The following is a 13,112-nucleotide window of genomic DNA, read 5'->3' on the forward strand; positions in this document are numbered from 1 at the left end:
ATGGGGTATTTCTAATATGAAGACCCTTCAAATCCACTTCAAACCTGAACTGGTCCATGAAAAATAGCGAGTTTGAAAATTTTGTGAAAAATTTCCAAATTGCTGCTGAACTTTGAAGCCCTCTGGTGTCTTCCAAAAGTAAAAACTCATAAATGTTATGATGCAAACATAAAGTAGACATATTGTATATGTGAACCCAAAAATGTTTTATTTTGAATATCCATTTTCCTTACAAGCAGAGAGCTTCAAAGTTAGAAAAATGCAAAATTTTCATTTTTTTCATCAAATTTGGGGATTTTTCACCAAGAAAGGATGCAAGTTACCATAAAATTTTACCACTAAGTTAAAGTAGAATATGTCACGAAAAAAAAATCTCGGAATCAGAATGATAAGTAAAAGCATTCCAGAGTTATTAATGTTTAAAGTGACAGTGGTCAGAATTGCAAAAAACGCTCTGGTCCTTAAGGTGTAAAATGGCCTGGTCCTTAAGGGGTTAAGCAAAATTTTAACTAAAGTGTAAGGGGACTGTTAGATTTTATTGCTATACATTTAACATTACTTATAAATATTCCTACAATAAATCTAAAATAAATAAACAAATCATTGTTTATAATTCTATATTGGGCATAGGTTTTAGTTTAGATTGGGTAGTATTGTGTGTGGTTTCTATCATTCTGTTATCAGATACAGCTCTAAATAGAAAAGCCCTCAATAGCACCTTATATCTAAGTATGTTTGCATTTAGGAAATATTGGGAGACCATCTATTGGAAGGCTATGTTCACATGATGTTTATAGCCTATTCATTATCCATAGGCTCCTATTGCAAAGCATATACCAAATAGTGTAGTTTTTATTGTGTCCTTTTGCATGTGTCCTAATGCATGCCAGCCTATGGTCTACAGTATATTAGGTAAGGTATATACTGGAAACATTTCCTGGCATATTCAGCAAGTGTCGGCCACAACGAGAGATAACTAGAGCCTAACAAACATGAAAAGAAAGGAAAAATATACAGTGGACTATACTTTTCACAGCACTGAATTGACTGTGTGTTCCATTTACAGTTTCCTTGCTTGAACTGGCCAAGCAGTCTGATTTTCTTCTTGTGTGTTGTGCATTAACACCTGAAACACAAGGGATCTGCAATAAACAGCTGTTCTCCAACATGAAAAGCAACGCTATCTTCATAAATACTAGCAGGTGATTCTAAGAAAAAGAGCTAATAGAGTGTTCCAGATTTATGCTCATACATTGTTATACCTAGTACATCATACCTTGCAATATGCTAGGGCTGCACCTAAGCTTTTTATTGCTGAAAATCACTTTACATTTTTTTTCCCCTAAATCAACTGGTGCCAAAACGTTAAACAGATTTTTAAATTACTTCTATTTAAAAATCTTAACCCTTCCAGTACTTATCAGCTGCTGTATGTTCCACAGGAAGTTCTTTTCTTTTTAAATTTCTTTTCAGTCTGACCACAGTGCTCTCTGCTGACACCTCTGTCTGTGTCAGGAACTGTCAAGAGCAGGAGCAAATCCCCATAGCAAACATCTTGTGCTCTGGACAGTTCCTGAGACAGACAGAGGTGTCAGCAGAGAGCACTGTGGTCAGATAGAAAAGAAATTCAAAAAGAAAAGAACTTACTCTGTAGTATACAGCAGCTGATAAGTACTGGAAGGATTAAGATTTTTAATAGAGGTAGTTTATAAAAAAAAATAGTTTTTCACTGGAGTACCCCTTTAAGGTTAGGGTAACACATTTTGCTCGGCATGAAATACGCTGCATATACACTATGTGTGACCCTACCCTTAGGGTCTATTCACACGGTGGAATTTCTGCCTCAAATTAAAGCCCATAGACTTCTATGGGATTCCGCACCCATTCACACTTCTGAATTTCCGTTTGCAGAATTCAGCAAATTCAGAAGTGTGAATGGTAGTGCGTAATCCCATAGAAGTCTATGGGCTTTAATTTGAGGTGGAAATTCCACTGTGTGAATAGACCCTAAGGGTGTATTCACACGTACAGTATCCTGTGCATATTTGATGCACAGGATTTGAAGCTGCAAATTTCATACTGCAGAGTTCAATGTAAACTAAATAACACAGGATGCTGTGTGTGTGAATACACCTTAAGGCTGGAACTCCACTGAGGTTTTTTTTTTTGTTGCAAAAACGCTGTCAAAAAAGCCAATTCTCCCACACTGCGTTTTTTCAGTGAAAAAATGCCGCGTCCATATGTTAGCTGCAAGTCAATGGTAAACTGCAAAATGCCAGATTCACTTGGCGTTTTTCAGTTTGGCTTTTTTTTTAATCCTTTTGGCGTTTTTCAGCAACTTCGGGCTCAGAGGCCTGATTTTCAAAACGCCCGACAAAACCTAGTTTGCCGTTTTTTGCCCTGAAATCGTGGCATTTTCCTCCCATAGAAGTCTATGGGAGAGCAAAAACGCCAAGAAAAACACCATGTTGGTTTTAAATTTTGCGTTTTTGCAGGCGTTTTTTATTCTTTTTTGGACTTTAGCGATCCAAAAAAATTATGGAGATACCTTTTTTATTAAAATTTCGTAGGGTTCCATAAAAACAAATTAATAAAAAAGATACAGTAGTGATGGAAAAAATTGTATCTAACGAAATTTTTCTTTTTTATTACGAAATGTTTATTAATTTTTAAACAGGGATCAATTTATGTGAGCGGGTAAAGCGCTAAAAATGTAGCCGACAATAATAAAAATGTAGTGTGTGTGTGTGTGTGTTTTTCACTTTTTTTTTTTTTTTTAACATTTTTAGGTAGTACTACTACTCCCAGCATGGAACACACTGTTCCATGATGGGAGTAGTAGTTACCTGTACTTATTGACAGATCGCCTGTTGTGATCCTCCTGTATAATGTATAGATGCGGCGGCCGCTCTTCTCTGGTCCCCTGCACTGACGTATATATACACATATTCATATTTCCCGCAGAGAGCTGTGATTGGTCAGATGGTTCCAGCCAATCACAGCTCTCTGTGAGAAATCAGAATGTATATATATACGGCGTGCAGGGGACCATAGGAGAGCACCGGCATCCATACATTATACAGGAGCATAACAGCGGGTGTCAGGAGTGATACCCGCAGTGATCTTTCCTTAACTACAAGTACTACTACTCCCAACATGGAGTACACTCTGCTCCATGCTGGGAGCTGTAGTACCTGCATTAATAGACAGATCGCAGCGGGTGTCAGAAGTTACACTCCCCACGATCTGTCTATTAATGCAGGTACTACAGCTCCCAGCATGGAGCAGAGTGTGCTCCATGTTGGGAGTAGTAGTGCCTGCTAAAGGACACATCACAGCGGGTGCCACTACTGACACCCGCTGTGACCATCCTCTCTATAGCAGAGATGCAGAGCGGCTGTATACATCCCTGCTCTGCTCTGTACTCTGGGCCGGCCACTCATTCATTCATTCATCTTTTCCTCAGAGCTGTGATTGGCTGAAACCATCCAGCCAATCACAGCTCTGGGCGGAAAATATGAATAGAACATCACTCAGAGTACAGAGCAAAGATGTGAGCGCTGTATAGAGCCGTTCCGCTTCTCTGCTATATAATGGACGATCGCATCGGGTGTCAGACTGACACCCGGGGCGATATGTCTATAGTACAGGTACTACTACTCCCAGCATGGAACAGTCTTGTTCCATGCTGGGAGTAGTAGTACTACTACATAAAAATGTGAAAAAAAGAGAAAAAAAAAGTTAAACACACACACACTTAATTTATTGAAATTTTGTTATAAAAAAAAAAAAAATTTGTTAAATACATGTTTACATCCCTACTGCGTCCTTTTTTATTTTTTACTTTTTGGTACCCAACTATTTTGTAAAAAAAAAAAAGCAAAAGGGGCCAAAAACGGCAAAAGGTGGCAGTTTTTCTGGCGTTTTTTCTGGCGTTTTTATGCCACAAAAATCGCAGGGCAAAAATCTCAGTGGAGTCCTAGCCTAAGGGTACGTTCACACGGGCAGATTTTTTTGCGGGTTTTCTCGGCTGTCCGCAACAGATTTTCCATGGCGGAATTTACGCTGCGGAAAATCCGCTGCAAGCACCATTGAAATCAGTAGGGATTGTGGCGGATTTTCTGCAGTGTAAATTTCGCCGCGGAAAATCTGCTGTGGACAGCCAAGAAGAGCCCGCCCCCTTTCAAATAAGCACGTGTGAACGTACCCTGAAGCTAAGTTTCCACTTGTTTTTTTTTGTTTTTTTTTTGGAATACTACCACTGCAGTTTTTGACCCAAAGTCAGAAGTGGATCCATAATGGAGGAGAAGTGTAAGTCCTTCCTTTATATGTCCTATTCCTTTTGAATACACTTCTGGCTTTGGCTCAAAACTGCAGTGGCAGTATTCCAAAAAACACCAGAAAAATAAAACAAGTGGAAACTTAGTCTAATGGTCTATTCACACATATAGTATTCTGCGCTGATTTGATGCACAGGATTTTCTGCTGCAGATTTCAACGTAAACTAAATGACCACAACTCTAAATCACCACAATGTAAACCACAATGACCACAACTCTAAATCAAATCTGCGCAGAATACTGTGTGTGTGAATAGACCCTTAGGGTACTTTCACACAAACGTATTATTTTTCAAACTCGCAGTGTGTTTCCCGCTGCAAGTTTAAAAGGGACGAGCTCTGCATGGACTGTCTGCAGCAAATTTCCATCGGAAAATCCACCACAGACCCCATTGAAGTCAATAGGGTCTGTGGTGGATTTTCAACAGCGCAAATCTTTTGCTGAAAATCTGTTGCAGACAGCCTGCGGAGAGCTCGTCCCTTTTAAACTCACAATGGGAAACACGCTGCAAGTTTGAAAAATAATACGTTTGTGTGAAAGCACCCTAAAGCTGTGTTCACATGGCCAAAAATGGGCGGACATTACGTACATTTGAATGTTCCGTGGGGTGCTAGGACTCCTCTCATACACAGCAATGCATTTCCGAACACAATCCGAAGAAAGAATAGACATGTCTAATCTTTCTGTGGACACCGGAATCGGAAAAACATCTGCTGCAGAAAAGTCGCCGTCCACACAGTGCAGCGGAATTTCTGAGCCAAATATTTTGCCATGTGAGCATAGCCTAAAGCTGTGAACAGAGACAACCCCCTTGTAGTGTGTATTAGTACAGGCGTTTTGTTAATTGGCGTTCCCCTAAGTTTTTTGCATTACTAGTCATGTGATTCTTTCATCATGTGATTCTTTCGTCAGGAATTCTATAGAAGAGCTGGATGGAAAATCGCTGGTTTTGTTAACTCACAGCTTTTTGAGTCAGTTTTTTTTAAGCCAGAAGTGGATTATTAGGGAATGAAATATGAATACATATACTTCTCCTTCCTGTTGGGTCCACTCCTGGCTTTGGTTTAAAAACCAAATTAAAAATCGCCACAAAAAACTATGTGTTAACCACCTACACTTAAGGTTTTCATTATTCTATATAGAAAAGTGTTAGGTTGGGATAACACTATGAAAAGATTTATCAAAAATGGTGTATAGGAAGAGTGGTGCAGTTGCCCATAGCAACCAATCAGATCGCTTCTTTCATTTTTTTAAAAGGCCTCTGAAAAAGCAATCCGATTGGTTGCTATCTGCAGCTGCACCACTCTTCCTCTACTCAAGTTTTGATAAATCTCCTCAATAGCATTTTGTTCAATATTTGGTTAGTATTATGGTAAGTTTTTAGCCAAAACCAGGAGTGAGGCCCAAACAAACAAAAAGCCAATGGCTGTCCGGGCAAGCTGGGAGTTGCAGTTTTGCCAAAGCTTGATGCACACTGGTTAGGAAACACTGCCCTTGACTATTGCTTCCTATTGTGTAGTACATTATTTGAGCAATAACACCTTTTCACCACACAGGGGAGCTGTAGTAAACCAAGAGGATCTATATCAGGCCTTGGTGACTAAACAGATTGCAGCTGCAGGTCTGGATGTTACAGTCCCTGAGCCGCTTCCTACAGATCATCCTCTCTTCAAACTGAAAAACTGTGGTACGTTTCCTCCGACCATTTCATAAGCCAAAGTTGTACTTCATTTTCATTTATTTTCCAACCACAACCTGAAAACGCTACATATCCATATTTCCATTTATGTAAATTATTAGTTATACTTCGAAGCATAAAGTATAGAAGGATAGAAATACTCTTGTTTTTTTCTAGTTCATCCTAATACCACCATCAGTTGAAGGGGTCATTACAAGGTTAAGAATGCTATACTTGACTATCTTGGAAGCCGCATAGATAGTAAATGTAGTGGTGGCCCAGCATGCATGTAACCGCTCCAATCACTCAAGGAACAAGGGACCTTTCTTTATGTGATTGGTGGAGGCCCCAGCTGTTGGACCTCTACTAATCCACTATGTATCATATATTCTGTGAATCAGTGAAAATATTTAAACTTGGGATAACCCCTTTAAACAGCCAAGTTCACAACTACATTTTCTTCCATGGATTACACAGAAGATGTAGACATAAAATAGAAAATGTATTAATAAAATAAAAAGTTATTAAAGGAGATATACAGCATTAAACTTTTATGTCCCCCTGTGCCCGGGCTGCAAAAACATATAAAACAAACTTTAGGAACGGGATGCCGATATTGGAGCAACCAGGGAACGTAAGAAGGTGAGTTGAAGTTTGTTTTATTTGTTTTTTTTCCACTTTTTTACATTTAAAGTGTACCTGTCGTAAAAAAAACTTTTTATATAATGTAGATAATACCATTATATGTATATTTGTAATATATATTGGTAAAAAATTGTGTATATTTTTGGGTGAGAAAATGCTGTCCTTGCAGCTATTGTCTGTGTGTCTATGAGGAGTCCAAATACAGTGATGGCAGGACAAGCAGGGATCTGTGCAGACTCCTGGGTTGTCAATCATCCTGATGTATGAGCCAGGAGCATGTTATAGAGCCTCACTGCACACTGTCCTGCTTTTTCTAAGTGCACAGAGCCCTGCTTGTCCTAAGTGCACAGAGCCCTGCTTGTCCACCCTCACTTCCTGTATTCGGACTCCTCATAGAGACACACAAACAATAGCTGTAGGGACAAAAATATACACATTTTTTAACCAATGTATATTACAAATATACCTACAATGGTATTATCTACTTTATATAAAAAGTTTTTGTTGACAACAGCTACATTTTAACTTTTTTTTTTTAAATCCAAATATTATACACATAATTCAGTGGAGTACACATCTGTACTTCATTGAATTATACCTATGTCTGTAGACATACATATACATAGGATAGATCAGTCACTACCTTAGGTAAAGACTGATCTGTTGCCATGACAACGAAGGCCACTGTCAGTCCTCCTGTTGCCATGGCAACCATCAGCGCTCTGCTTTCACTTTGCAGAGCACCGATCGGTGACAGAGGGAGCTCCCTCCCTCTGTTACCCTAATAGAAGCTGCGGTCACAGTGACCCCAGCATCTACAAGGTTAACTTAGGATTGGAGCATAGCTCTGATCTTGAGTGCTGCCGGTGGCCTCCCCTGACAGGGTTCCCCTCACCACCGATAGCTTCACTCTGTGAAGCAACGGAGGAGAGAGGGAAGGAGGAGACCCTCACCAGATCCCTGCTATTGGTCCGTCTGTACTGACGGACCAATAGCAGCGAACGCCGACCAGGGACCACTGCGATTGGTCAGGCAGTACTGGAGTGGGGAGGTCCTCTACCAGACCCCACTCTACCATGGCACAGAGATGGTTCGAGGCTATTCGGAAATGCCTACATTACGCTGATAATGGGGCACGTCCCCCCCCCCCCCCCCCAAAGTGATCCTGCCTATGACCGGCTTTACAAAGTGAGGCCAGTCATAGATCACTTTGGGGCCAAGTTTTGAGATGCCTACATACCCCTAAGGGAGCTCTCTCCGTAGATGAGTCTCATCAGTTTTAAGGGGAGACTCATTTTCCGCCAGCATATTCCCTCGAAGCAGTATGGCGTGAAACTCTACAAACTTTGCGAGAGTACCTCCAGGTACACTTACAAGTTTAGAGTATATGAGGGATGGGATTCCCATATTGCACCCCCAGAATGTCCCCCTACTCTGGGTGTTAGCAGGAAACTCGTTTGGGACCTTGTGCATCCATTGCTGTATAAGGGTTACCACGTGTACAACTTTTATTCCAGCATGCCCCTGTTCACATCCCTCGCCACCAGATCCACGTCCAGTTGTGGGACCATGCGGAAGAACCAGAGAGGCCTCCCTCTAAATTTTGTTCAGACACCTATGCCCAAGGGTGAGTTCCGTGCCCTTACTCATGAAAACCTGTTGCTGGTCAGGTATAAGGATAAGAGGGATGTCCTTATGCAGTCCACAATTCATGGTAATGGCAGCTCACCTTTACCTCTGCGAGGTACCACAACAACGTACCTCAAGCCTGATTGTATTCTGGACTACAATCCGTATATGGGGGGAGTTGTTCTCTCTTTTCCATGGGTATGGTAAGAAAAAGTTGCTGTCTACATGGTACAGGTTGCCATGTACAACTCTATTGTACTGTCCCAGTACACTGGCAACACAGGGACATACCTCCAGTTCCAAGAAGAAGTCCTAAGGGCCCTGATCTTTGGAGACCGGAAAAGAGCAGGCGGGAGTTCCTATGTAACTGGAAATATAGAAGCCAGGCCAGCACTTTCCAGGTGAGGTCACCCACACTGGAAAGAAGGGACGATCCCAGAAAAAAATGCAGTGTGTAACAGGAGGGGGATACGGAAGGATACCACTACTCAGTGTGACACTTGCCTCGATCATCCGGGACTCTGCATCAAGGATTGCTTCAGGGAGTATCACACTTCCATGGAGTACTACATTTTCCCTATTTATTTTAATTTCCCATAATTTAACCCCCAATGTACCAAGTCCAGAATACATTCAAAATTTAAATAAATTGCCCGAAAAACCTGAGTGGTGTGCGCATTTGAGGCAACAGGTTATGGACGGCCACACACATCACATTCCCAGAATGATGATTCAGAGCATCATCATAGTACACTTCATTCATTCCTGGAAAATAAATTTAGGGAACACCCGTCCGTTCCAAATGTCCAGTTCCCCCATACACCTTCCCCAGGGGGTGTACTGTGTGGAATGGGGTCACATGTGGGTGTTCCTTTTTTTTTAGTTTCGCTGAATGTATGCAACTGTCAGCTACTGATATGCCATAGCCTCAAATGCAAACATAGCTCTATGACTCTTGAGCCCTGTAGTGCGCCCGCACAGCATGTAACGTCCACATATGGGGTATTTCCATACTCAGAAGCAATGGGGTTACAAAATTCCGATTTTGAAAGTTTTGTGAAAAATTGGAAAATTGCTGCTGAACTTTGAAGCCGTCTGATGTCTTCCAAAAGTAAAAACATGTCAACTTTATGATGCAAACCTAAAGTAGACATATTGTAGATTTGGAATGTCCATTTTCCTTACAAGCAGAGAGCTTCAAAGTGAAAAAAAAAAAAAAATCATGAAATTTTGACATTTTTCACCAAGAAATTATGCAAGTATCGATGAACATTTTCCACTATGTTAAAGTAGAATATGTTACGAAAAAACTATCTCGGAATCAAATTCATAAGTGAAAGCATCCCAGAGATACTCCGGTGGAAAAAAAATTTTTTTTAGGTCTTCATAAATCAACTGGTGCCAGAAAGTTAAACAGATTTGTAAATTACTTCTATTAAAAAATATTTATGCTTCCAGTACTTTTTAGCAGCTGTATGCTACAGAGAAAATTCTGTTCTTTTTTTAATTTTAATTTTTTGTCTTTTCCACAGTGCTCTCTGCTGACACCTCTGTCCGTGTCAGGAACTGTCCAGAGCAGCATAGGTTTGCAATGGGGATTTTCTCCTGCTTTGGACAGTTCCTGATATGGACATCAGGTGTCAGCAGAGAGCGCTGTGGACAAGACAAAAAATAAATTAAAAAAGAACAGAATTTCCTCTTTAGCATACAGCTGCTAAAAAGTACAGGAAGGGTAAATATTTTTTTATAGAAGTAATTTACAAATCTGTTTAACTTTCTGGCACCAGTTCATAAATCTTTCCCCCCTACCGGAGTACCCCTTTAATGCTTAAAGTGACAGTGGTCAGATGTAGATACTTGTCATGAATGCATGTTTTGTTTGGGTAAAATCACACAATTGGGTTGTGCTGCAGTTGTATTGTAACTACATCAACCATTGTAAGTAATGAAAACCTTCATGGCTGTAGTAATGGTGCCTTTCACCATCTGTCATGCTTTTTTGTGCGCATCTACATGCAGATCTTGTTTCTGCTGAGCTTTGTGTAGTTGAGACAATATTCAAGCAAAGAAACAGCAAAATAAATGTTCCATGTAAATGAATCTTAACACCCTTATTTCAGTAGCAGTTACTGCATGCAGCCATGCACAACACAATGCAACTGTAATGCAACCGCATCATGTGGTTTCACACTGACAATGAGATGTCATGGTCATTGTAGGAGTTGTCTCATAATCATCTTGATGGAATAGCAATGAAATATGTTAGTATTGGGATCCCTACTGATGCATAAAACAAAGCATCCAAGTGGCCCTCCTTGGTTGTTTTATGAAACTTCTAGTCAATATGCCATTAATGTTATATGGGGAACCCCCAGGTATACCCTCACTTATAAGCCATCCTATGACTGATTTCCCCATCCTGGACAGAAATGCCCACATTACACTCCAACTCCACAACAGAATGCAGTTACCTCTGGTCTGTAGTATAGACTGTATCAATGTATGCCTATGTGTCAACATATAGCCATCGGAATTCTGCTGTTCTGCACTTCTGACTCAGTGTCTCTTTCTTTTTCAGTCATTCTTCCTCATATTGCCAGTGCCACTGTGGAAACACGAAATGCTATGGCGGCCCTTGCAGCAAATAACTTGATAGCAGGGCTGAAAGGTGAAACCATGCCCAAAGAAGTACCACTGAAATAATGCCATGCACTTCTCAGCAACTATGCATGTGACTATATTTGCAGTAATGAGATTGAGTGATCGTTATAGCTAGCTAGAAACTATGTAAACATTTAACATTAAAATAATGCCTAATTTTCATGTAAGGCGAGAAAAAACAAAACTTGAGAAAAAGCATTACATAGGGTCTATTCACACACCGAATCCACAATTGCAAATCTACATCTGTGGATCTGCAGTTGTAAAATCCGCAGTTGCAGAGTTTACAGAGCATAAAAATTGCCTTGTAACACTTACAATTGCAGATGCGCCATTTGTGGATTCTACAACTTCAAATCCACAGCGGATCCTGTGTGTGTGAATGCACCCATATACTAGTGTGAAGGTTTCTATCTGCAAATATTCTCTGTTCTGGTTTGTTCTAAAAAGAGCAATGATTTTATTTTTTAACCCTAAATACTTGTTAGATTATAGATTACTTAAAGCAAAGTTAGTGTGCATTCACACAGACCGGATCTGTTGAAGATTTGAAGCTGTAAAATCTGAAGTTGTGGGTACACAAGTGAGGATTTTACAATTCTTATGTATCTTTGATTGAATTGAAAAACACACAACTGCTGATTTTAAAACCTGCAGTTTAGACGAGCCGATCCACAGCGCATTTTATGCTGCGGATGCGCTGCTGAAGGACCACTACAGGGTGCCTTTAGATGTGCCTGCTTGGAGTGGCACTACGCCGCTACACTGCTGCGATGTGCGAGTCGCCGCGCATGCGCGGTGTACTCGCACACATCGCAGCCGCTCCCTGAGCTAGGCTGAGAGCAGCAGCGACGTGCGAGTATACTGTGCATGCACGTGGCAAATCGCACATCGCAGTGTGTCTGCTCGTAGCGGCGTATTGCCGCTCCAAGCAGGCACATCTAAAGGCACCCTGTAGCGGCCCTTCAGCGGCGGATCCTCTACGTAAAATAAACTGTGGATCCGCTAGTCTGAATGTATCCTTAGGGTCTATTCACACTTCTGAATTTCCGTTAGTGAAATTCCGCCTCAAATTAAAGCCCATAGCCTTCTATGGGATTTCGCACTCCCATTCACACTTCTGAATTTCCACTTGCGGAATTTCACTAGCAGAATTCCGCAAGCGGAAATTCAGAAGTGTGAATAGGAGTGCGAAATCCTATGGGTTTTAATTTGAGGCGGAATTCCACTAACGGAAATTCTGCCGTGTGAATAGACGCTAAGGGTCCGTTCACATGGGCAGGTTTCATTGTGAGATTGAATGTGTTTCCAGTTTTAACCGGGGTGGGCTCCCTAGCAGACAACCTATGGATATGCCATAAAAGTCAAAGATAGAAATACACAACAGTACTTAGAGCCAAACAAGTCCACTGTCTTATAGCTTTTGAGGGAGATTTATCAAAACCTGTGTAGAGGAAGAGTGGTGCAGTTGCCTATAGCAACCTATCAGACTAATTCTTAAATTTTTCAGACATTTGTTTAAAAATGAACAAAGCAATCTGAATGGTTGCTATGGGCAACTGCAACAGTCTTTCTCTACACAGTATAGAGAAAGTATGGTGCTGATCAGCTGCCTCTGCTCTGGCAAACAGCTGATCAGTGGGGGTGCCAATTGTTTGCACCTCTCTAATGTATTATCGACACACCTACTATTGGCATACAGCGGACCACTGCAGGGAAAAAGTATTACATCACAGTGTCAATATGACCCAATTATGCATTCCCTATAAAAAGTGTGACTGTTTTATTGGCAACACATTAGTGGTAAGATTAGATCTGAGATGAGCAGCAAGTGGCATACACTACCTGCAGTGATTTCACTTGTTCAATGTGTTACTAATAGCACCTTGTCCTTACATTCTGATGAAGGGCCTACTCCGGGCCAGAAACGCGTTGATGTGCTTTGAATAAACGCTACCAGATAAAATCCTTAAGAGCTAGGTCTCTTTTAATTCACTTGGTTCAGCGCTGCAGAAAAAAATCTGTTTTTTTTATCTACTTGCATCCACAACATCTAAGTGACACTGACGTTGTATATAGGCTATGACATTTAAAGCGTAAAGGACAGGCATATAACAAAGGAAAATACTGCAGTAGTATTATAAGATGGGGACTTAATG

At 40.8% G+C, this 13,112-nt stretch overlaps 1 protein-coding gene across 1 annotated transcript in view; it reads left to right on the forward strand.

Annotated features, from left to right (window-relative positions):
* Positions 1-11,594, forward strand: part of LOC130272245 (glyoxylate reductase/hydroxypyruvate reductase-like) — a 39,481-nt gene extending 27,887 nt beyond the window's left edge. The window contains exons 7-9 of the mRNA XM_056518302.1: positions 1,067-1,202; positions 5,897-6,027; positions 10,871-11,594. Of these exons, the coding sequence (XP_056374277.1) occupies positions 1,067-1,202; positions 5,897-6,027; positions 10,871-10,995 (392 nt within the window). The 3' untranslated portion in view covers positions 10,996-11,594. The remainder of the gene's footprint in view (positions 1-1,066; positions 1,203-5,896; positions 6,028-10,870) is intronic.
* The last annotated feature ends 1,518 nt before the right edge of the window (positions 11,595-13,112 follow it).

This window comes from Hyla sarda, chromosome 1, assembly GCF_029499605.1.
Source record: "Hyla sarda isolate aHylSar1 chromosome 1, aHylSar1.hap1, whole genome shotgun sequence".
Taxonomy (NCBI): domain Eukaryota; kingdom Metazoa; phylum Chordata; class Amphibia; order Anura; family Hylidae; genus Hyla; species Hyla sarda.